Here is a 24606-nt window from a genome sequence, read left to right on the forward strand (position 1 = left end):
AGCTGTAAGTCGCTTGGGGTATGTCTCTATCAGTTTTGCACATCGAGAGGCTGAATTTTTTTCCCATTCCTCCTTGCAAAACAGCTCGAGCTCAGTGAGGTTGGATGGAGAGCATTTGTGAACAGCAGTTCTGTTCTTTCCACAGATTCTCGATTGGATTCAGGTCTGGACTTTGACTTGGCCATTCTAACACCTGGATATGTTTATTTTTGAACCATTCCATTGTAGATTTTGCTTTATGTTTTGGATCATTGTCTTGTTGGAAGACAAATCTCCGTCCCAGTCTCAGGTCTTTTGCAGACTCCATCAGGTTTTCTTCCAGAATGGTCCTGTATTTGGCTCCATCCATCTTCCCATCAATTTTAACCATCTTCCCTGTCCCTGCTGAAGAAAAGCAGGCCCAAACCATGATGCTGCCACCACCATGTTTGACAGTGGGGATGGTATGTTCAGGGTGATGAGCTGTGTTGCTTTTACGCCAAACATAACGTTTTGCATTGTTGCCAAAAAGTTCCATTTTGGTTTCATCTGACCAGAGCACCTTCTTCCACATGTTTGGTGTGTCTCCCAGGTGGCTTGTGGCAAACTTTAAACAACACTTTTTATGGATATCTTTAAGAAATGGCTTTCTTCTTGCCACTCTTCCATAAAGGCCAGATTTGTGCAATATACGACTGATTGTTGTCCTATGGACAGAGTCTCCCACCTCAGCTGTAGATCTCTGCAGTTCATCCAGAGTGATCATGGGCCTCTTGGCTGCATCTCTGATCAGTCTTCTCCTTGTATGAGCTGAAAGTTTAGAGGAACGGCCAGGTCTTGGTAGACTTGCAGTGGTCTGATACTCCTTCCATTTCAATATTATCGCTTGCACAGTGCTCCTTGGGATGTTTAAAGCTTGGGAAATCTTTTTGTATCCAAATCCGGCTTTAAACTTCTTCACAACAGTATCTCGGACCTGCCTGGTGTGTTCCTTGTTCTTCATGATGCTCTCTGCGCTTTTAACGGACCTCTGAGACTATCACAGTGCAGGTGCATTTATACGGAGACTTGATTACACACAGGTGGATTGTATTTATCATCATTAGTCATTTAGGTCAACATTGGATCATTCAGAGATCCTCACTGAACTTCTGGAGAGAGTTTGCTGCACTGAAAGTAAAGGGGCTGAATAATTTTGCACGCCCAATTTTTCAGTTTTTGATTTGTTAAAAAAGTTTGAAATATCCAATAAATGTCGTTCCACTTCATGATTGTGTCCCACTTGTTGTTGATTCTTCACAAAAAAATACAGTTTTATATATGTTTGAAGCCTGAAATGTGGCAAAAGGTCGCAAAGTTCAAGGGGGCCGAATACTTTCGCAAGGCACTGTAAGCACTCAGGGCCAGGGGTAACGTTACATCACATTTCCTTCTCAACCATTGCTAACTCATATACACACCTGACATGCAGACTTCAGCCACAAGCCGGTAGGGGATACCGCCTGGATTGTCTAAGGGGTCTCGGTCAGTGATGTCCAGGGCCAGGCACTCCTGCCAGCGTCCTGCCTGCTCTGCCACACAGTCTACCGTGACCACCTGGTGAGCGCCCGGCGCCAGAGTACCAAAACCAGGCACCAATGAGAACACACCCATGGTGAAACGGGCCTGCACACCGGGGAAGAGAGGGAGGCATGGGGATGGGGCAGTGGTGGATTATGGATCCATATTCAAATGTTTATCTTCATTAAGGTCATTTACATCTGCTGAAGTTAGTTTCTAGGTATGTTGTAATACGAGGAGGAACTCTTACCAGAGTGGACATGCCCATGTCCTTCTGGATGGATTCAGTTCGCCGCACTTTGTTTCCAGTGAGGGGTTTAGCAGAGTGGTTCTCACGTGATGTTCTCTTCCCCACAATGCTGCCGTGAGACATAAAGAGGCATTCCATGACTTTGGGTTATACAGAGAAAGTGCTAAAATAGAGGAAGTATTAGGAGTGAGATACAGTAAGGTTAGAGTTCATAGTGGTGGTCATACCCTCTCCTCTGGGCAGGCTGTGGCAGGTCTTTACACATCCTGCTGATGTTGAAGCGGATCTCAAAGTCGCCTTTGTTCTCTATGGTGAAGGTTTGTGTCTTGCGGCAGCCGTAGACTAGTGGGCCAAAGTTAATGTCACTGGAGGGCATGATGTTGTATTTCGAGAAGAGGGACTGGACTGAAACTTTGATGGGAATGATGGCAATGGTCTCTCCACCCTCTGCAATATTTGGCTCAATTACCTTTGAGAAAAAGCAGACACCTGTAAGGCACCAGTGGATACTGAGACTGAAACAGCACACTACTGAAACTCTTCACAAGTTTTATTGGTTGAGTCTACTAACTTGACAGCGCAGAATTGGTTGCTCTCGGATGGACACCTCCTTGTTGTGGCGGAACACAAACTGGACGCATGTGGGCCGGTCGTTGGGGTTGAGGGAGCCCTTCTGTGGGGTGATGGTGAAGATCTGGTTCAGGTCTGGCACGGCTGGGTCTGTGGCCTCCAGGATAAACCTGGGAAAGTGGAGGCAAAGGGAGGGCTGGTGGATAATGTGCTTAATATGGTAAAAAAAATGACATGATTAGCAGTTAGCTTTAGGATAGTGTATGTTTATTGATACTCACTTGAAAGCTATCTCATATTTGCCCTTGTTTTTCATGTTCACAGAAAGCTTGACCTCCTCAGATACTTTGATGGTTCCAAAGTCTAGACCGCCGTCAGCCCCTAAAAAACAAACACACGTATGGTAGATCAAGGGAAACACCATTAATTTCCCTTTCACAAACAGGAAAAGGAATTCATCCAAATCAAAGGGAGCTGGTAAAATGATGCATGTGTGAAAGAAACAAGCGTATCTGTCTGTGAGAACTCCTGTAAAGACCTTTAGGGAAGGTGATGTCCAGAGCCACGTCGTAGGCCTCAGCAAGGATCTGAATGTTCTCTGTATGGACAATACCCAGGATATTCTCCACATCGGACACCTAACACACACAGCAACACACAGACAGAAAGTCACACAACAACAATATGAGATAAACAGGAATAATGCAACATGATGATACCAATCATCAAATGAATTATCACCCAGTACTGTACCTCGAGGCGAATGGCTCTCTTCAGGTTTATGGGCTTCATGGCTCTGAAATGCATCTGCAAGCAGAACTCAGAGTGTGGCAGGATGATGCCCTGGTCCTGAGACACACTGAACTCATCCCCCAGCACCTCCAGCCCACTCAGCCTCCATGCTGCAGGCAGCAGCGTGTTGTTACGCAGGCACAGATTCCTTGTGTCCTTCCTGAGATTCACAACCAGCACAGGGAGAATGGAGTATAGTGGCGAAAGGAAAATCAACAGAAAACTACCATGACAAAAACAAATTCCTCTACTTTGAAACTGACACGTTAAAAAGCACTACAGTAGTTCTGTGCAATGTGGACTACAGCATTAATTAATTCCCTGACCTGTGCAGTAGAATCTTATCAAAATGCAGCTGCTTGCGTTCGATCTCGAGCTCGGGCCGGACCCCGCGACAGGAGAAGCGGAAGATGGCTGGCTCTGGGTTCTCTTTAATACAGCACACCACACTGTCCTCTATCTGCCCCGGGCTCGTAGGGTATGCCCACACTGTCAGCTCCTGCAAGGGCACAACATGGATACGTGGTACTCTGTGATTACCATACAAAGTCTCATAACAAAATGTGGTTATTACAGTTGTATACTGATAACATGAAAAATGTATGGATGTGAAACTGTTCATTGATAATATTAGTGACAATGACACCTTCCTGGTATGTTTGACTACATTCAACTATGTTATGAGTAGTTCTGATTGGCTACTTGTCTCTCGTTGGGCTTGAGGGTCATGTTGGGAGGGTCCAATAGGTAGGTGGTAGCCTTGGTGTCATGCTGGAAGCAGAAGTGAATCTCAGCATCCAGTGGGGAGTTATTGTGTATCACCAGCCTTTCCATGTTCTCTGGATACTTCCTCTCTTTATACCTATGGCGCAGACAGGTAACACACAGGCATACATCACACATGTTGTCCTCTATGGAGTTACAGTGAATAAACTCACAGAGGTAGTGGAAAATAATCCTCTTACCTATCTCTGGTCTTCCCACAGAGCAGCGGGCCAAACTCATAGAGGCCAGAGCGGATGATGTAGGTCTTCTGCAGAACCTCATCAGACTGAAGGACCCTCTTACTGTGGGCAAACACCATCCTGGGAGAGACCAAATGACACACACTCAACACATCATTTACAGTGATAATAAAACATATATATCTATAATAAAACTTAGAACAGCTCTGACAAAATTCAGTTAAAGGCTCAGCGCAGTCAAAAATGTGATTTTCATGTGTTTTTTATATATATATTTCCACACAATGAGGTTGGAATAATACTGTGAAATTGTGAAAATTATGATAATTCCCTTTTAGTGTAAGAGCTGTTTGAAAAGACAGCCTGAAATTTCAGCATGTTTCGGTGGGATGGAGTTTTGGAGTCTGGTGACATCACCAGGCAGTAAATGAGCTAATAGACCAATAAGAAAGAGAGTTCCAAACCTCTCTGCCAATAACAGCTAGTTTTCCATTTTACCCTCCCACTCAGACCACTCCCAGACAGTCCTAGCAAAATTCTTATGTGAGAAATTGATCTTTGCTAAGCTATTTTTGTTTCTTTTTGACCATTTGAATTTGTTACTCTGGCATTTTTTGTTATTGAGAGAAAAACAGCTGCATTGGAAAAGCTGCAATATGTAACTTTTTGGGTGACCTGACCAAATTCACATAGACATGTGTGTTATAGATCTCTCATTCTAATTGAAAGCAAGTCTAAGAAGTGCTAGTTCTTTTCTATGTGTGCTATTTCTATGCTCCCCATTCTTAAGATTTGTTTTTTAGTCTTTTACTGTCGGTTTTGTACACCAGCTTCAAACATCTGAAAATATAATATTTTTGGTTAATGGAAAATATATTTCACACCGGTTTAGATAGTAAAATGATTCTCTATACTATACTTGCTTGTTTTGTCACATAAACTGAAATTAGGCTAACTATTAGCAACCAGGAAATGGGGCAACTTCTGCATAGTGCATCTTTAAGTATAGAAATTGGTTCTATTTCACAAATGTTTTCTAGAAACAAATAACAATACTCACTTTACATCTTTGCTGATGGATGGATATGCACAGATGCCCCTACAGTACATTTGGTACCGTCTCTTTGTACCCAACAACTCAAAGTTCAGTGTTTGGTCAAACTTGCCAGGCAATTGGGAGTGGAACCAGATCTTCAGCGTCACCTCTCCATTGGGTGGGACATTCCAGCGGAATGTGGTGAGCCTATAGAAAACAACACATTTAAGTCACATTTATGCACATTAGTGTATATTCTTATGTAGTGTATAGATGATCTCACCGCTGGTTGCGGTCCTGCTGGGACTCCTGTTGGCAATGCTCAGTGTCAGATAAGGGAGTCACAGCGTTGAGAGGAGGGGAGCGAGAGTCATTGGACCTGGCCCCCTTTTTGGCTGGGGTGCGTCTCTTGTCTTTCTGACTCTCTCTGCCTGTGTCTGCCTTCTTCCCCCGTCCTTTGGTAGGGGTCACCACTTCTTCCTGTAAGACCCATTCAGTTAGACCCGGCTATGATGAATAGCTTCATTAATTAAACCAAGAGAGGCTGCAGTGGCTCGCAGGTCTGTGTACCCACATCCATACCCACATGCAAATTTGTGAGCAAAACATGTAAGCAGTTTTAGAGTTCATTTCCTGCAATTCTACACATTCTTCCATGGGGCGTAGAGAAGATTCAGCAATTTTATAACACATTTCTTGCAATTCTACACATTCTGCCATAGGGTGGAGAGAAATGTTTGCTGTTTTTAATATGATATCTAAGTGAGAGTAACTGACAAAATCAATGGGGGGTCCCCCGGGTGGTAATTCAACCATTAATAAGTTTAGATAGCTGGCCGCTATACTTACTTACCAATCTAAAAAAAAAAATGCTGACATGGGCAAATTGAGTGACTGTAAGTGACTGACATAAGAGAACAACTGCTGATGCACAACTGAATTTTGAAATTGTATTCTACTATTCTAACTCTCAACAGTAACTTGAGATCCCTACTGAGTTGGGCCGCCAGTTGTCCATCCCTGCTATTGACATAGTGTTATTACTGTATCATCAATGGTGTTTTTTAAAGTGAGCAAGAAGTTTAAAAAAATAAACGAGTGAATATGGTGGCAATAGTGGTTTGATGTGTGAGGTTATGCTATTTTCCATGGAGGACCAATTATACCTTGACTGAGCCTTGCGCTTCAGCGTCCATGTCTGTATCCTTCTTCTCCCCTGTTGGATCCTCTGGAACTGAGGGCACCATGAAGGTGAAGCAACTAGTGATCTGCTGTGCACTGGGCACAGGCCTCTTCTTAGGGTAGGGGATGACAGAGAAGATAGTGGAGGGGGGGATAGGAGGGCCCTTGTGTCCCAGCCCTAAACCATCCAACACCTGAGGAACAGAGTAAGTTGACATCATGTAAAGCTTTTTTATTAAAGATCGTCATAGGGATAAAATATCAAATGAAGGGAGAGTATTACTGCAAGTATCTACTATACCTCTTCAAGAGGGGGCAGTTTGTTGCTCTTCAGGATCTCTATTCCGCTAAGATAGTCCCTCCCAGTAACAGAAAGGAGGATGTGGGGCACAGTCTCAGGTGCAGCCTCCCTGTCCCCTCCCTCAGACCCCTCCACTGCTAGAAGGGCCTGGCTAGGGGCTGGAGACACCATCTTCACATCTGTGGCATCTGCCTTCAACTTCTCCTTCTCCAAGCGCTCCTTCTCCTTCTCCACCTTCTCCTTCTCCCGCTCTTTCTTAGTCTTCTTGCCAGAGGGGGCCTGTCTCTCAGGGACTATTTCCTCTGGCTCCTGGATGTTGTCTTCAGAGAACAGGGGCTGGAGGAGTTGACCCTGGGCTCGGTCCCAGAACTGTAGAATGTGGAGAAGCTGGGGCTGGCTCTGCTCGTAGAGCCTGAACCGAGACAGCAGCAGTCGGTCACCCTCACTAGACTACAGGGAACAGAAGGAGTAGAGGAGTTTCAATTACAGGCCAGTTAAACAGCTATTAAATATGTTTTATTCATCTGGGTGTCAGCTATTGTTTAAACAATATGAGGTACAATCGTAAAAGGAGGAAAGGAACTAGTTCATATTCAAAATATGTTTGTCACGTAATGGCTGTGCGTTCTTATGCTTCACTTGGAATTTATGAGGGTAACATACCAGCTCTCTCTCTGGGTCCTCGCTTGGTAATGGAGACTCATCCTGACCCCCTGCCTTGCCTTCTTTTGGCTTCTTCTTCTTGGGTCCCTCCTCTGGTTCCCTAGTGCCCTCTGTGGGAGAGTCTTTATACTCCTTGCCGTCAGCACAGGAGGACATTTTTCTCCCATCTTTCACCGGCTGGTCCAGTTTTGTCTCTGAGCGTAGGGCACTTGCAGACTGTCAGTGTAAAGTGGAAATAAGGGAGGAACACATTAAGAAATGTCATTTATTATGCTACCACTTCTCCTATGCACTGCAATGAGCACCATGTGATGCAGCTTTTTTTAAAGACATTTTTATTAGTTCTAAATAGGACAATCAACAATTACAGAAATACTATTACCCCCCCAACTCAAAGATAAAGACAAAAACATAACAACAATCAAACATTAACAACAGAAAAAGGTCCTCACATTTCCAATAATAAAAATAAATAACGATTATAATATGTAGTCACAGATAATGCAGATTACACTTCAACTATAGCCAATATTCACACAAAATAATAGAGAATATACAGATTTACAGTTCCAATGCTTCTATAATACCGTGTGACACAGTTAGCTGATCTGACGAAACACTGACCTGTTTTCCTCCAAGCTGACTCTTCTTCCCTGATGAGTCATCCTTGGCAGGCTCCTTCTTGCCTTTCTTGTTTTTCTTTTTCATCTCCTCTTCTTCTCTCACTCTCTCTAGCTCCTCTTGTTGTCTCCTCTCCTCCTGTTCCCTTTCTGCCCGCTCTTGTTCCCTATCACATTTACATACATTAACATTAACATAAACTCTACAATTACATATATAATTATTCACATTCCAGTCCTTTTAAACCATTCTCTCTAAGTCAGACACATTGCTATACCTAATATGTGCATAAGCATTTTTCATCCAATACCTGCGCTTTCGTTCTCTCAGTGCCACAAGGTGTCTGAGATCGATGCTCTCTTTCTCCTCCTCTGGCAGGGCATCATACTCCTCCTCATCCATTTCTTGCAAGCGCAGCTTCTCCTTCTCAGCGTGCTCCCTCTGTAACGCCTCTGTGACGGAAGGAGTGTTTATTACCAGTCACCGTAGTAATTACCTCAAACTATTGTTTAGTTTAGCACAGCTCCCAGCTCCTTTGGCCTAGCTTGTCCTCACCCTCTGCCTCTCTCTGTGCCCTCTCCTTGGCTTTGAAGGCATAGTAGTTGTTGGAGAGATTGACCATGTAGATGAAGGATCTGTTGTTGAAGGCCTTGAGGATGATCTGAAGGGTGCTGCTGGGGGAGAGGCTGTACAGCGTTTCCAGCCCATCCATCACAACACCCCGGTGACAGTCACTCAGCTACCAGGGGACAACACATACATCCCATTCATCATCAACACTCTCGAGGATCACACAGGAGATTCATTGAGGGTCCATCCCAGACCAAGGACTGGGAGGCCCATATAGGTTCTGTGTCTCTCAGTACTGTATGTCACCTGCATTCTCTCTGAGAGGATGTCCACTAGCAGTTGGTCTGGTAGCAGGCAGCTCATCAGGCCCAGCTCTCCCACCTGGCTCACACTGATGCTGAGCTGCCGGTGGATAGGGCCACCACCCTGCACAGAAAGCAAGCACTAATAAGAGGCATTACAAACTGTGTCCTAGCTTTGATATAGTAATACACACTATTGTGATGATCAGGGTACCATTGAGGGGGCGGTGGGCTGTGATCCGTCGATCCTCTTCCCTCCCACAACACTGTTCTTGTTACGTGTAGAGATGGAAGAGGCTGGAGCTTTGGGGTCAATGACTTGACTGCCCTCAGCTGTGTGTTTGGCTACAGCCTCCACACTCAGAGTACCAGCACCCTGACCAGCAGGCCCCATCACCTCCACCACAGCCTGGGCTGTACACACACACACACACAAACATTACACCTACAGTTAGACAATTACAAACAAAGCATATAACCTAGTTCGTCCACAGATACTGTTAGGCTTTAATGCAATAAATGACCATTTGTTTGATACAGTTATCATTGGCTGAGAGAGTGAGACACACCAAAAACGTCCTATCCATCAAGCTGAGACTCACCAGCCTCCTCCACCCTCTTCTGAGCATGCTCCATAGCAGCCTTGGCACACAGCTCTCGGGCCCGCAGGCCAGCAGAGGTCATCCCTGAGGACAGTGCCTCCAGCACTACAGCATCAATGTTCAGACACGCTGCACCATAGTATTTGGCCAGAGTCACTGCTGTGCCTGTTTTACCTGCACAGAGATATGTGCAAATGCTTGAAAGAAAAAACTGAGTGTTGAAAGTGTTGAAATCTTTTGGTGGATGTGCCACTCTTTACCTGAGAGGGGAGCCCCATGCACAATGATTGCGATGCCCCGGCGGTTTCGTGCAGCCTGGCCCTCAGGTGACAGGTCAATGCCCATGTGGCGTGCAATAGCTCTGGACACTGGGTTGACCTCCAGGTCCCCCACACTGGCAGTCCTGCTTTCCACTGTGTCTTTGATCAGGTCTGTGACAGAATGCAACATGATACCTGCTGTCTTTGATCTCTATAACTATTATAGTGTCTGAGGTATCCTGTGGCAAAGTTGTGTACTGTGAGCAGTGTGAGAGCTGTTCAGCTATTCTGTCTGTTTCTTCAAGGTAATCTGTACTGTTCTGAGTGTTGTGATGTTAATGTTATATATTTGGTCTTGTTCAGTACCTCCACATGGAGTCCCATCCTTGGAGGGAGCTGCCTCTTTCTCCTCCTCCACGAGTCGTTCTGGAAGGGGTGGGGTGGCTAGCTCCTCCTCCTGCTCCCCCTTGTCCCCTGCCTCAGATGCCTCCTCATCTTTAGGGTAGCTAGCCTTGGACTCTGGGGAACCAGACAAATCTCTGCGTCAGTGAGAACTTCCATTACAGATGATCCCAGATCAAATCAAAGCTTACACTGTAGCTCAAACTAGGCCCTTTACACAGTAAGTCCCAGATCTCACCCCTATGGATTATACATGACCTCTAAATAAGTAAGCCATCAGTAAATATTAATCTACTGCACTGCAGAGGCTCCCATTTTGTAGATATGTCTTATCCATCCTGATAAGAAATAATTGAACAGTCTGGTTGCAGAATGAGAGTGTGGTTTCACTGCACAGCAGACCTACCATCCTCCTCTTCACAGTTATGTTCATTGTAATAGTCGATTATCTCAGGAGGTAGTGACTCTCCCGGGGCGCGTGGGGGCAACAGCAGGACGTTCTGGACATCATAGCCCTTCATCATACGCAGAATCTTAAGAGAGAGGGAGAAATTAAATCCAAACATTCTTTCTTAGTGCTTGAAAGGTACGAAAACAGAAACGGAACAAAGGAGATAACTTAATGAGTTAAAAGAACCATGTCTTCCAGAGTGCACCATTAGAGGCAGTCAATTGATTTCACCTTATCTTCCTCCAGGTATTTATTGTCAAACTCCAGGGAGTAGAACTCAATGGGAAAGGGGCAGGGGTTCCGTACGATCACTTCAGCCTCCTCTCCAGCACTGAATGGCAGGGTGGGTCCCAGCTCCAGCACAGAGGAGGAGAACTCCAGCTGGGGCTCCTCTCCCTGCCCCTGGGCCAGCAGCAACATCCTCTGGGTGCTTTGGGCCACTGACACCACCAGCCTCTGGCTGTATGCCCTCTATGGCGAACAACACATCCAAGATGACAGTTATAGTACATCCCAAGGAAGCAACCAGACACCATCTGCAGCCCAGCCAACAGTCTCTCTCGCAGTATTCCCTGTGGTGTGTCTCTCCCGGACTCTAGAACATTACTTAGACCAACAAGTCATGTACTGTAGAGGCTTCACAAAGCTTTTAGTTTAGTTCATCTAATCTCCATGAGACACCATCAAGACTCTAAGGCAGCAGACCTGTCATTGGGGTGTGTGTGGTGTGTGTGTATCTGATGGAGGAGATCCATACTGCAGCAGAGAGAGATAATGCCCTCTCTGAGTCTAGTCTCTTATCTGTGTCTCCCAGCTCAACCTGACTCCATCATTCATGAGAAAGATGAGCTCTGGAAATATTGTGCAAATGTGAACATGCAGTGTTAAAAGAACAGACAAGAGACAGAGACACGGTCAAACTGTTTCTGTCATTATGAGAGAACAGTGTTCCTTGTAGTCATGACAGCTTAAATATATTGAAATGTTATGGGCCCCTGGTTTTCCTTACCCCCTCGGCTGGGCTGAATTTGACCTGGACGTTGACTCTATCTCCAGGATACAGCACGCCTGTTGAAGGTAGCATTTCAAATACCACTGGAGGAGGACACTGTTCCAATCTGGCCTTCCGTCTCAGGTGGAGGGGGACATGTTTGTCAATCTACACACAGGCCATAGACACATATTCCTTGAGTTTTTAACAATTATTAACAGGTCATAAATAACAGAGATACAATATCTATACCCTAGACTAATTAGAGAATCCCAAATGAATAACTATGTGGATAACTTCATTACTGAAGAGGAATATATGTATCATGATGTCGGTATGTTCTGTAATACTAGGACGTCTTATTGGTAAAGATAAAGCCCAAAATATGAATGAGATGAGCTTGACTGCCCCTCATTAGACTCAGTGTGGGGCCTGGGGTCTATAATTATCCTCTGAAGACACAAGACAAGAAGAAAAATGAGCCAAAGCCTTGCAGCTAATGCCCTTAATATCCCATTTTAAAAGCTTTAATCCATCATAAAACACGAGATAATGGACAAAAATGCACTTAATTAGCTATTTGTGTTAACGGTAACAGCACATAATTTAGGTTAAACACACTCTATTTGAAGGTCATGTTCTTTTTTACTCTACAGTGTTGCTGCCTACTGTTTGACTTTTCCTGCAGTCAAATGACCAAATCGCCCTCTAGTGGCCTCACGGGTGGAATGTTTTTAATATGTTGTATTAATAAAATACAAGGCTGAAAATCCGATGTTTCTATTTAAACGGTTTTGTTACATTTCAGTATTCTGTGATGTATATAAAGTGTAATATTGGGATGCAAACTCAAAATGTAACACATTTCAACTCTGTATCTGACATGGTACTTGTCTTCTTTTTCTAAGTCCATAACCATGTGTGTGAGGTGTATACTTTTGCTTCAAAGTAGATTTTAAGACTACCAAGAAACACTCTGTGTGACCCTGATTTAGCCCACTGCAGTAAAAGGTTCAAAAGCACAAGTATCTAAAATAGCAATAGAGTACAGTATATTGGTGCATAAGTTGGGTAGTGTACCTTCTTCCTGGGCCGTTGCTCCTCTGCGATGCTCCACTCACAGGGGACAGGCTCGGGGTTGAACAGCTGGACGGTGGTTACCTGACACAGCCCACACTGGATGCTGTCAAACTGCAGCGTATCCGTGGAGACTGTGAGGGAGGGCATGGTAACTACGGCACACAGATGGACCTGCACTGCAGGGCCCCCAACCACCTGGTAATCACAACACACAGCATAATGACACCATGGCACATTCAGCCTGTTTGACCTTAAAAAAGATGGGTCTAAATATTTAATGTGGTGGAAAAACAATAAAACTTCAAATACACTCAAGAAGCTAAAGAAAATAAATAGGATATAATGAAGTAGAGAACTAAAGGTACAGTTTCCCTGCTGTACCTGTATAGGCATGACAGTGTTTATCTCCCCTAAATTCAGATTTGCTCCACGTGGGTCAAACTTCACTTCAAAGGTCTCAGTCTCACAATATGGCAGATTCTTTACTCTATCCAGCTCTACAACAAATCCTGGAGAAAAAAACAAATCTATTGTTAAAAATGATCCATAATATTCCCCAAACAGCCACACAGCTCCATATGTAGCTACTTTAAGGAATACTGGAGAACCTACCTGTGCCTGTGAGTGGGCGGCGGTCAGCCCGGAAGGACACAGACATGGGTCCAGTATTTGTCACTTTGACTATGTGGTTAGGAACACTACCATGGATCACATAGCCAAAATCCAGTGTGTACTCCGGTAGGAGGAATCTAAACATGAGACACAATGAGATCCCACTTTCAGTAATGAGTCACATATACAGTATGCATAGCCATGGAGGAGAGATGGTGCATTTGCATGTGAGCCTACCTGCTAAGCTTCTTGCGCCACTTGCTAGTAGACGCAGGTGTGTCTCCATTATCCACTTGTCTGTTCTCAACAGCCATGGCATTCTGTTTCACCAAGAGCCTCTCTACCTCCATCTGCAGCAGGGTATCATACTGCACACAGAGAGACAGAAATACATTTTCACATCTGTCCACACAGCACAGGTATCATGTCTGCCATACAAACTGAACACATTAGCTTTGTTTCGTCTTATGAAGACAATCATAATGTTGAGATCTATGTTAAAAAACAACAACATTTTAACACATTTTAGAATAAGGCTGTAATGTAACAAAATGTGGAAAAAGTCAAGGGTCTGAATACTTTCCAAATGCACTGTACATGAATCAAGGTGAAAGTGCTGAGTGATTGTGATACAGTAGGTACTGACTGTAGGGATGTAGTCCTTGTCTGACAGGAGGCCATTTCCAGTAGCAGGCCGGCTGATGCCCACATCCCTCCTGTCCTCCTCCAGAGCCTCCTTGGCCTCCTTCACCACTGCAGTATATCTCTCATCATCTACACAATACAAGAATAGCGAGTTACACACTGCAACAAAACAGTTTTAGAGTATCGCGATAGACCTCCACAATGACCAAAGGCACGTACTGAGCTCTCTGGGTAGGTCCAGGCACACCCTGGGGAAGATGCCCTCTCCTCTGAGAGTGAGGCTCTCTGGCTCAAAGAAAGCCACCTGCAGCTGGAAAGTCTTGTGGAAGACCTCAGGGACCCCAGGGAGATAGTACACTGAAAGCTTCTGCTCTGCATTCGCCTCGATGTAACCCTTTGAGTAATGAGAGACAAACAAAGGGTTACATAAAATACATAAAAATGGTATCCACAAGTTCATCTGGCTCTGCCAAAATCCCTTGAAAGTAACTACATAAAGGGTGTATGTAGTTACACTAAAGGATTGGTATAGAAAGCAGACTGTAAAAGGGAGGGATCCCCTGTGCTGTGTGTGGGCTGTCTCACCATTCTGGGGATGACCAGGGGATGTCCAGGGCGAGGGTCCTCACACACATCCTTCTCCCCCAACAGAGCACTGAACTGAAAGCCCACCTTCCCTGTGTTCCTCAGGGTGATCTCTGCCTCGGCCACATGGTCAAACAACTGCAGGAGAAAGAAGGGAAGAAGAAGAAGAGCGGGAATGGATCCAAACAATGTATGCTGAACCCGCAAGGATAAGATTCTGCTGATTCACTCCTTTAAAAATAAAAAATCAATAAGTCCTTGTTTGAATATCAATGACAATTGCCTTGAATGCATTCATTGCATACCCAAACAGGGACGAATGAAAAACACAAGCAAAGAAAGCCAACACAGATATCTCTATCCTTCACAAGTGAACTGGACTCAACTAACACAGCCTCAGGGTGACCATAGTACACATACCTGAAGGCCAAAGTCTATCTCTGTTCTGTTCAGGCTGTAGGTGACTAGTGAAGCCTCTCCTTTGAGTGTGATTTCATATGTGGGGCCCTCCTCGACCTCACACAGAGCCAGAACCTGACCACTGATGTCAGCATGACCGTAAAAGGAGAAGGACACCAGCTGGCTTTCACCTGGCTGCAGCACCCCATATATAGGTAGGATATCAAACACCTGCATCAAGGAGAGAGGAGGAGAGACATATAAGGAGGTACACAGTAGGTCAGAAAAATGATAGACCGATAGAGAAAGGCAAGGACATATGGATAGAACAATAGTTAGAGGGTCGGGGATGCACAAAGGAATAGTTGATAAGAGGTGAGAAACTTTGATACAATACTGTAATTCAATTCAACAATGTTCTCTGTTGGTCCAATGCAGCCATTTTATCTCAATATTAAATTATTTCTGAGTAACAATTAAGTACCTTACTGTGACTGATTTCAATTAAAATGGTGAAAAATAAACGAAAATAGCTTCTTAGCAAAGATCAATTTCTCAAACAAGAATTCTGCTAGGACTGTCTGGTCTGGGTGGGGAGGGAAGGGGAAAACTGAAAACTAGCTGTTATTGGCAGAGAGCTTCGGAACTCTTTCGTATTGGTCTATTAATTAATGTACCACCTGGTGATGTCACCATGGAAGGCCAAAACTCCAACCTACCAAAACAGAGAAGAAAGCTTATCAGCTGGGCACCTGATAGTGTGTACTGTACCTCCTCCACTCCAACACTGGGATGGTCCTTTGTAGTGCGGCTTGCTGTGCCTGTGTCCTGATCAGTACTGTCTGGCCACTGTGCTGGTGAGGTCCTGTTGATCTCCTGTCTGCTGGGGTTGTAGCTGCCTCGCCCCTGGCTCTGCCTCCCCTCTGTGATGAGAGTGAGGGTGACTGGAGCTGACAGGGGATCTTTGGGAGAGCCCTTACCCTCCTTAGACTCATTCTCTTGGTCTCCCTTCTCGTCCTCCACCTTCTCATCCAGGAACAGTTTGGGAACCTCAATTTCCCTGAAGAATAAGTATATAATGTGTTATGTTATATCTACAGTATTGAACTGTAATAAAAACAACTCACTGGATATTTAATCTTGGATCAAGTAAGGGATCCAATTAACAGACACATTAACAAAGTAATCGGTAGCTACACGCTTGGTACGCCCATGAGGTTAATTCCTTACAGAATGCTAATTAACTTTTTTAATAACTTTTTATTTTTTTATTATTTATTTTTTTATTTTTTTATTTTTTATTATTATTTATTTATTATTATTATTTTTTTTATTATTTATTTATAACTTTTTTAATAAACTATTTTAATAAAAATGCTCCAATGGACTGAAAACATATTTTGCAAGAAAGGGGACCGGGCAGATGTTGCCAGATAAAAAATGAGAGACAGACATGCACATTGAGAGAAATGTAGTGAAATGGCGACATAGAGAAACACACAGATACATACAGAGATACAAAATAGAAGGAGACATGGTGATGAAAGAGACAAAGCAGGTCGCGCCTGCAGACTATAGTAAGAGTAGGTGTTCTGGGGAGTAACAGCAGGGGGCAGTGTTGTATGGGGAATTCTATGGCACTTCGTGCCACCAGCAAAGATAATTTAACAGGTTAAATTAATATACTCCAGAGGACCACTGTCAGGAGGAACCACCATATTTTGTCTCACTATACAATATAGGATTTTAAGCTTTCTATCTTGTCCCATTGCTCTCATTTGTAAGCATTTGTGTGTGTGTGTGTGTGTGTGTGTGTGTGTGTGTGTGTGTGTGTGTGTGTGTGTGTGTGTGTGTGTGTGTGTGTGTGTGTGTGTGTGTGTGTGTGTGTGTGTGTGTGTGTGTGTGTGTGTACATGTATGTGCATGTATGTGTCTGTGCACGAGTGTGTGTATGTGCTGACATTCCATCACACTAATCCCCAGACACCTCAGAAGTCTCTGGAACAAATAACATTTCAATTACACAAAACTGTCAGCAGAGAGAGAAAAGCAGATTTTTTTTTTATATCGTTAATGTACCCCACGAAGCCCAATGCCTTTTCAAAGATTGTCTGAAGTGAAGACCCTCATGGGAGACGCCTGAAATTATTATACTCTGCTATAATTGGGCTAGATGCTGACAATCCAGTTCTTCAACCATTTGGAATTATTTCCAGTTAATGTCAAGTTTAAAAAATTGGATTCCATATGCGGCCACTATCGTATGAAATAAGCCTGCTGTGAATCTCTGATCTCAAATATCTCTCTATATGTTGGCATGATGTAAATACATTATATTGCTCATTCTATTCAGATACAGGGTGCAAGTGCTGGAGCTTGGTGAACGGCAGGATCAGACCTGTTTGAGTCCACTCTGATGTCAATGTTTCTATTTTTGGACAGGTCCCATCGCGTATCCCTCTCCTCCTCATGTGTGGTCACTCTTCCCTCACTCACGTTGGTCTGCTCAGGAAACCTGGGGAAGTGAAATATATCAGCACCAAATCAGAAATGGACAGCAAAGCAAACTGTCCGTCAGAAACATATACACCATAAATCAGTTAGCTAAGCGGATGAAAATGGTGCAATAATAATAGCAGGATCACCAATGATTGAATTACTGATAGGTATTTAATTAGCAGGTTGGCCTATGCATTGTGTAAACCAAGTGAATATTGATAGGAAGGGTCATCCACCTCTAAGGGGGTGGGTCTGGAGAAATGAAAAGCAGGAGGCTGAGTGATAAATCTTCAATGGCCTGCACTTTAGCCCCACGTACAGCACTATTGATTCCTCTGAGGCAGGACATGGCAGCAGCTGAAGAACAATTAAAAACTATAAAAACTCAACAATACGCTGCCAGAGATTGGAGCTGTATTGACAGCTCAGATTTAACATCAGAGCCAACATGGGCATTGACTACTTTGAGTGCTTAGAGTGTAGTATTTTTTATTTTCTAGTTAACTTATAATAATTTCTACAATCAAATTATTTTGCAGAAAATCTGTTATCTGTACACACTACAGAAACCCTGCTGTGATCACAAAAAGCAGGACATCATTGATATGGAGTTTATATATCTCGGTGCATAATGAACTGATATCTACTGAAGGCAACTCCATATTGTGGAGCTGCTTGAGGTTCATATTCCCTCAAAATAGATAGCTTGAAATAGTAGCCAAAGAGTTGTAGTGTAACAGATTGGATCCCTTCTTGACTGGTGTGAGGAGATTAAGGGAGTGTGGTGCTGAGTAGCCACTTCCAAGGACAGGCTTTTGGACTGGTTTACATTGTGTTCTCAAGATGGATCCAAGCAATGGCTGCCAAGGTAGAGATGTAGATGAAAATAGCAATACGTGTGCACCGTCAGTAGATCAAACTTTTTATTGAAGCGTCTCAGATAATTTTTTTCCTGTTGGTTTCCTTAGAGAATGGCTGGATTTGGCTTTACTAAAGGTGCAATCATCTTGCTTTTCCCATCTCAGACAACTTTAAATCCATAATCCCAGAGGTGGCCACTCCAGTACAGTACAGTATGGTATGTGCTTACACATTTCAAACACACAGTTTACAGGAGTGGAACTTCGTATCAGCCTCTTAGGAGGAAGGAAAGTAGCTTGATGAGCAGTCTGATGCTCAGCATCTTGTCAGTTGAAGGGGAAATGAACAGCTTGATTAAATGGAGTCTTAATAAGGAGTTCCTTTCCTCGGCTATGCCAGCGGCTTCTGCACCATCTGTCCCCTCCTGGAACTACATGAAAACTGGAGCCCTCCTATGCCTCAATAGAATCTCAAATAAACAGTGGAACCACAATAAACAATATCCCCAACCATTTATAACAATATGCCATCCAATATAGGGAAGGTAATGAAGTGTTTAGGAATACACATACAAAGGTCAGGGATATTCTCTGCTTAAATCTTGAGTTTTCTTTCCCAGGGATGGTGGCTAAACAAGTCTAACAGTGACGTTGTTGAGGTGGACTAGGCACTCTACCTGATATCGTACTGTTGCTGGTCGACCAGGAAGGCCCAGTGGTAGGACACAGACAGAGGGCTGCAGTTGGTCATGGTGATCTGGCGCTGAACCTCGGTGTGGTTCAGTACACAGCCAAAGTCCAGAGCCGCACTTGAGAAGTGCAGGTTGGGGAAGTGGACCTCTCCCCTCAGGCCCACCGTGTCCTGCTGAGGATGGTCTGAGTAGCGCACCTCCAGCACCTCCTCAGCCACCCGCGTCATACTGTCCTGGCGGTATAAGGGATCGAAGCGTACCCACTGCTCCGTCTGCACTCCTACAGCCAGTACCAAAGTCTACCAACACAGAGACATGGACATAATATGGTACCTGCCCCTCAATACTAGGTACAGATACCCACCTAAAAAATGTAAATAATCAAACGTGTCAGATTATGTTAAGTATGAACCAAGGCTATAATCCCTGCGATGTATTGTACAAGTATTGCCTGCAGAAGGATGTACCTTAGAAGTGACACATGTGTGATCACCATCGTGGTCAGACAGACCAAAGGGCTCAGCCAGAGTGAGCTGCAGAGAGAGGGCCAGAGACGACACATTCCTCAGGAGCAGCTTTTGGTAGAGAGGAAGCAGAGAGACACCTGGAGCCTGCAGTGGGGGAACCAACAGTCACACGTTTAGAATTCTAACACACAAACACACACACACACATTAGAAAAGGAAAGATAAGACTGATTGGGAAGATGAATTAAATAAGTTAAGAGTAACTACCGGTATTCAATACAGTAGACTCTAGAGACTGGAAGTCAATTGACTATAATGCCCATATAAAAGCTGCCCTGTAGTTAAGAACTTCTTAAAGGTTAAGCAAAGCAGAAATAACTCAATCTATAATCTCTATCTATCACTTTCTTGTGTGGGCAACACAATTTACAGCAGGCCTTATACATCTGCAATTCATTCTCAGCCTCTCTCCCTCCTCCTCTCAACTCTACTGCATTTCTTATCCCTTTATTTCTTGCTGTCTATCCTTACCCATTCCTTTCCCCCCCTCTCCCTCTCCCTCTCCATTCCTTCCCCCATCCCATTTCCCTCTCTCTAATTGCTTTATCCCGGAGAGGTCTGCTGCACAAGCAGCCTGTAAATCTAGAGGAAAGGCTGTCAACACATAGATGAATGGGACAGAGTCAGATAAAAGAATTCCACTGAAATAAATTATAATTTTTATTTCTGAAAGGCTGATCAGCAACAGAACCTGAAAGCAGCTTCCAGGAGATGTTAGGTATGGGTAAAAATATGCACAGGTTCAGCATGAAAAGGGGCGTTAATACAAACATTGCGATAGAGTTTGTGCTAGTGATAATAAAAGTAAAATAGGGGGGACAGGAAATCATTTCATTATGATGATAGAGGTGACGCCTCATTCTTTCTCTCATTCAGAATTCAATCATTCTGATGATATGAGATGGAGAGTGCAATGTGTTTTTTCTATCCCCATAGAATCCTTGAAAATAGCTTAAACCCAAGTTCATCTTCCAATAGGCATAATGTGTATTCAGGTTTAAGCATACTGCAATAAGTGGACTAATTTTCGATTTGAGCCGAACCTCTCTGGTCAACAACTTCCTCTCATGTCCACTGGGTCAATATATTATTGGTTACACTAACATAATCTGGGGCAAAGCTTTGTGCTCTGTCAGAACCATTGCCATCTTCACATCATAAATCAGGAACGAACTGGTGCAGAAGTATACAGTTTAATTTCCTTAGGAGATAATCACTATGATCCAGCTTCATGGAGCAATGGACTCCTGACACTGGAGCTGGAGAACATCGAATAAACACAATGTCTCAACAGAACTCAATCATTGATCTAACCACTGTAAAAAATATATTATATATAATGTAGCTGTATAGATGTATGCCACAGGATGACCCCGTCCGCCACCCCGCAGGAAGACCCATCCCCCCTACTAACTCTGCCACCGCTGCTGAAAAAAATCCTAATTTGTTCATTGAAGGCATTCAGTGTTCAGCAGCGGTGGCAGAGTTAGTAGGGGGGATGGGTCTTCCTGCGGGGTGGCGGACGGGGTCATCCTGTGGCATACATCTATACAGCTACATTATATATAATATATTTTTTACAGTGGCGGCCATGATTTAGCAGTAATGGTACGCCGCTGCTAAATGCATATAGGGGAAACACTGCAAGCATTATGAAATATGTGTCATTGGGCATAGATGGCTACACCATGACTGTAGAAGCTTATGAGAAGAATTCCATGCACTAAGGCTTCAATGCACTTGCATTGTGAGCAGAGAGGCAGCAAATGTGGGTGATGGGTGATTGGTGTCACACACCTTCTCCACATAGAATCTGAGCTGCTGGGAGGAGATGTCCAGGATGGGTGAGACAAACCGACATGTGACGTCCACCGTCATGATGCGCTCCTTCCCACTCTGGTGACCTAGGATGGCGTGACACACCAGCCTCTCTCGGACCACCTGGGTTAGAAACACAGGTATTCAGTTGACACATCCCATTAACTCAAGACAACTGTAAGAATACTTTAAGATAATACACAACACAGTGGACTAGAGGTCAATAGGTTCAACATCTGTTTAAAATCTGTGTAGGGGTTTCAGTCCTGGACTCATAGCTACATGTGGCAAGTTCTCATTGGTTCGAATTGTCTATACATTGAACCTGAAACAGGATACTTGGTACTTGACCATTGGCCCAATTTTACTGCAAGGAATTCTAATTAGTTAACCACACGGTTAACCAGCTGAGGACAGGGAAGAAAGAACAACTGTCATCTACTTCCCAACATAACAACTTAGATTTTTTTCTCTTTGAATAAACCTATTTTTCTACCACTGATTTGCTTTGGGGCCTGTGTTATTGAAGAATAACATCAACTGCTAACACAACCTTTATACCGGCAGATACAATTCTGCACTTAAGCTCAGCTTTTGACCTTGTTTAGGTATAAATGTGACATAGTTTCCTATAACTACCCAACAGAAATAGAGCCCTGGCAAAGCTTTTCTGAGACATAGCCACACTCTGCTTTGCTTGGGCTTTCCTGAATTACAACTCCACAATAGCCATTCAAAGATATAAGGGATCAGCAGAGGCTGCAGTGGCGTGGGCTTATCCCTGGTTCTTGCTTCTTTCCCTCTCCTTCTTTCAATCAATAGGCATCCCAGTAATACCCCAGAGAGGAAATCAACACCCAGGCCTGTGCAGTGTTACTTTGGGAAGATTCTACACCTTTATCTCTGTAGAATTCAACCTTGAACCCCCTGTGTCGTGATCTAATATGCTAGCTAAGAGTGCACTGACTGTATTTCACATGTTTGTTCAAATGTTAGCAAATGTTAATAACCAGCTGTGATTACTATCACCAAACACTGGTAATGCTCCACTAAATCGAACTGGTTTGGCTGAACAAACTGGAGTTCATAAAGGTATAATATGGTGAAACATAGTAGGTCTTGGGAAGAAAATTAAATAATTTTATTCAAAGTTCAACAACTTTAGGTGTTGAGGAAGAACATTGTCGCTAATGTCGACTCCAGCGCATTTTTTCCACGTAACACACAATGCATGATCCGCATAGATTTTCATTGAGAAGCATACCGTATGTGTATCTTGAGGGAGTGTGTATGTTTCTAGATCTCAACTGAATATCTAGGTTGTGTCTGACAGAGGAGTGTTTTTAACCATTGTCTCATGTTCCCACCTTGGGAGAGTCAGAGGAGCCCTCCAGCACCATGTCGGCAGTGTGTCCCGGGGCCAGCTCCATACGCATGGGGTGTAGGCTGAAGACTGGCCCATCTACAGGTGGGGGTACCAGGGAGCTGCGACCCTTTCCCTCCCTGGTTGTGTTGGCGGGTGGGGGAACTCTTCGGCGAAACTGGGGGTACCCATCCGTTGTCCAGTACAGCTGGTGGGAGCGGCGACCTCGGTTGGTCACTCTAAAATGGTACTGACATGGACCAGAGCTGGAGATGAGAGGACAGAAGACAAGGTTTCAGGGGGAAAGAATAAAAAGGATTTGAATGACTGACTTGATTGAATATGTAAAGTATGCACTTTCAGTATTTCCTCACTCGTAGCTATGCCTACCTGAAATGAGCTCCCAAGTCCAGACTGGGGGCAAAAGGGCGGTTGGTGACAATAGTAGTGCCCTTGCCAGTAGCAGAAAAAGGGATGGTGTGTGTTTCACTATTCTGGATAGACAGGTGCAGCTTGTCCTGGAAATGCAGGGTGTCATCCAGGTGAGCCACTAGCCTCAGCTCCAGCTTCCCCTGGGGTGGAACCTCTCCCTCACTTGGCTCCACCCGCCACAGAGACCTGCTGCGCACCTGGAAAAATACAGTGGACTTCTGTTACATAGGTTCTAACATTTGAGGTGGTAATAGAAAAAGAATACAGTATAAAGTATGCAGTGAGCCAAAACAAATGCACGATAGATTCACTGAGGGGCTTTGTAAGACTATGTTTGTAATTTTGATTAAACATCCTCAGGTTAGCCAAACACCCAGGAGGTTAGCCAAAGGCAACAACAGGCATTGAACCCTTTTATGATTAGGCCAATAGAGATCATATGTTCTATTAAACTCTATTATTGGCCCATTCTTACAGAGTGTCTGAGTGCTTTAGATTGAGAAATAAAACGAGGGCAGCACACAAGAAGCAATTTGACACCTTTAGCAGAACCTTATCTGGCTCTAGAGCCATGCAGTGTTGTACAATGAGAGGCCATGTAGTAATAGCATGTCCGGGCTCCCTCCAGTCTCTTCCCTACTTATACTGTCTTATCTGTGGGCCTCTTGGTAGCCTGGTGGAGGCAGAGGAAGGCTGCAGTGGGGAAGCTCACTCGTCTAACAGTTTTACAGAGAATGTGAAGCTGCTAATTGAAACAATAACAGACAGGCTGAGGTTTTATCAGATCAACGGCCCAAAAGCTGTGTTGATATAGATACAAGGATCACCCCGCTGTGCTTGTTTTTCACTAATAGCCTTCCTTCTAATTCAGTTTGAGAATTGGATCTTTATCTGAAAGTATGTTTCATCTAAAGAAAAAAAGATGAGAAACCTACTTTCCCCATCCTATTCTGCTCCATTCCAGATTTCTGATCGATTTGAATGAATTTACATTCAATAAGGAACTCATCTAAAAAGAAGACACATTAATCTTCTCTACAACCACATCTTCAGCCTTGTTCACATCAGGAGATAAGCCCAAAGTGCACCAGCAGCTCTCTATATCTTAGCTATTAGCTGAAAGAGGACTAAAATCAATTATCCATGCAGCAGCATCCTGATTGATACACATAGTGCTTTAATTGGGATATTCTGACTGAATCCAGCTCTGGGACACTGGATTGGGCTTTCTGATTGCTGATGCTTTATTTCACCACCACACTGGAGGCATCATCCAACTATCTGGATGCTTCCATGGACTAAGCAGAATCATCACAATTGACTGCCATCATGACGTTTGCTTTTGAACAGCAACCAAAGAACCTGAATGACCTCAGTGTTTGCAGGGGCCTTATCTTATCTAACAAACTCGCTAGTCTACAAACTAGATAAGCAAGGGCAGTAATACTCACTTTTTTTACAACATGCAACTTCCTTACACTGATATTGTGCAATGCACTGGATTTAATTGGAGTTTCAGTGTGTGTTGGAGTGTGGAGGAGACCTTATTGAACAGAGCATGGTCTGCTGGAGACAGAAGATCTTAATGTTACTAGCAG

At 44.0% G+C, this 24606-nt stretch overlaps 1 protein-coding gene across 2 annotated transcripts in view; it reads right to left on the minus strand.

Annotated features, from left to right (window-relative positions):
- The window catches only part of hydin (HYDIN axonemal central pair apparatus protein), a 67219-nt gene that overhangs the window by 11655 nt on the left and 30958 nt on the right, over positions 1–24606 (minus strand). The window contains exons 19-59 of one of the 2 annotated variants that reach the window (XM_020480698.2): positions 22967–23205; positions 22581–22842; positions 21193–21336; positions 19336–19479; positions 18854–19167; positions 17216–17332; positions 15590–15878; positions 14840–15049; positions 14420–14557; positions 14054–14228; positions 13836–13963; positions 13427–13557; positions 13190–13326; positions 12959–13086; positions 12578–12772; positions 11516–11665; positions 10738–10977; positions 10462–10588; positions 10020–10172; positions 9654–9824; positions 9394–9567; positions 9006–9205; positions 8796–8915; positions 8475–8658; positions 8230–8371; positions 7923–8085; positions 7299–7514; positions 6636–7085; positions 6319–6528; positions 5436–5632; positions 5177–5359; positions 4117–4236; positions 3854–4013; positions 3478–3650; positions 3113–3311; positions 2898–2997; positions 2641–2740; positions 2361–2529; positions 2017–2258; positions 1790–1898; positions 1440–1644 (exon numbers count right to left, since the gene is read on the minus strand). In XM_020480698.2, coding sequence (XP_020336287.1) covers positions 1440–1644; positions 1790–1898; positions 2017–2258; positions 2361–2529; positions 2641–2740; positions 2898–2997; positions 3113–3311; positions 3478–3650; positions 3854–4013; positions 4117–4236; positions 5177–5359; positions 5436–5632; positions 6319–6528; positions 6636–7085; positions 7299–7514; positions 7923–8085; positions 8230–8371; positions 8475–8658; positions 8796–8915; positions 9006–9205; positions 9394–9567; positions 9654–9824; positions 10020–10172; positions 10462–10588; positions 10738–10977; positions 11516–11665; positions 12578–12772; positions 12959–13086; positions 13190–13326; positions 13427–13557; positions 13836–13963; positions 14054–14228; positions 14420–14557; positions 14840–15049; positions 15590–15878; positions 17216–17332; positions 18854–19167; positions 19336–19479; positions 21193–21336; positions 22581–22842; positions 22967–23205 — 7408 coding nt within the window. Of the gene's footprint in view, positions 1–1439; positions 1645–1789; positions 1899–2016; positions 2259–2360; positions 2530–2640; positions 2741–2897; positions 2998–3112; positions 3312–3477; positions 3651–3853; positions 4014–4116; positions 4237–5176; positions 5360–5435; positions 5633–6318; positions 6529–6635; positions 7086–7298; positions 7515–7922; positions 8086–8229; positions 8372–8474; positions 8659–8795; positions 8934–9005; positions 9206–9393; positions 9568–9653; positions 9825–10019; positions 10173–10461; positions 10589–10737; positions 10978–11515; positions 11666–12577; positions 12773–12958; positions 13087–13189; positions 13327–13426; positions 13558–13835; positions 13964–14053; positions 14229–14419; positions 14558–14839; positions 15050–15589; positions 15879–17215; positions 17333–18853; positions 19168–19335; positions 19480–21192; positions 21337–22580; positions 22843–22966; positions 23206–24606 lie in introns of both variants that reach the window. The other variant, XM_031822757.1, reaches the window with a different exon arrangement.

This window comes from Oncorhynchus kisutch, linkage group LG4 (genome assembly GCF_002021735.2).
Source record: "Oncorhynchus kisutch isolate 150728-3 linkage group LG4, Okis_V2, whole genome shotgun sequence".
Lineage (NCBI taxonomy): Eukaryota > Metazoa > Chordata > Actinopteri > Salmoniformes > Salmonidae > Oncorhynchus > Oncorhynchus kisutch.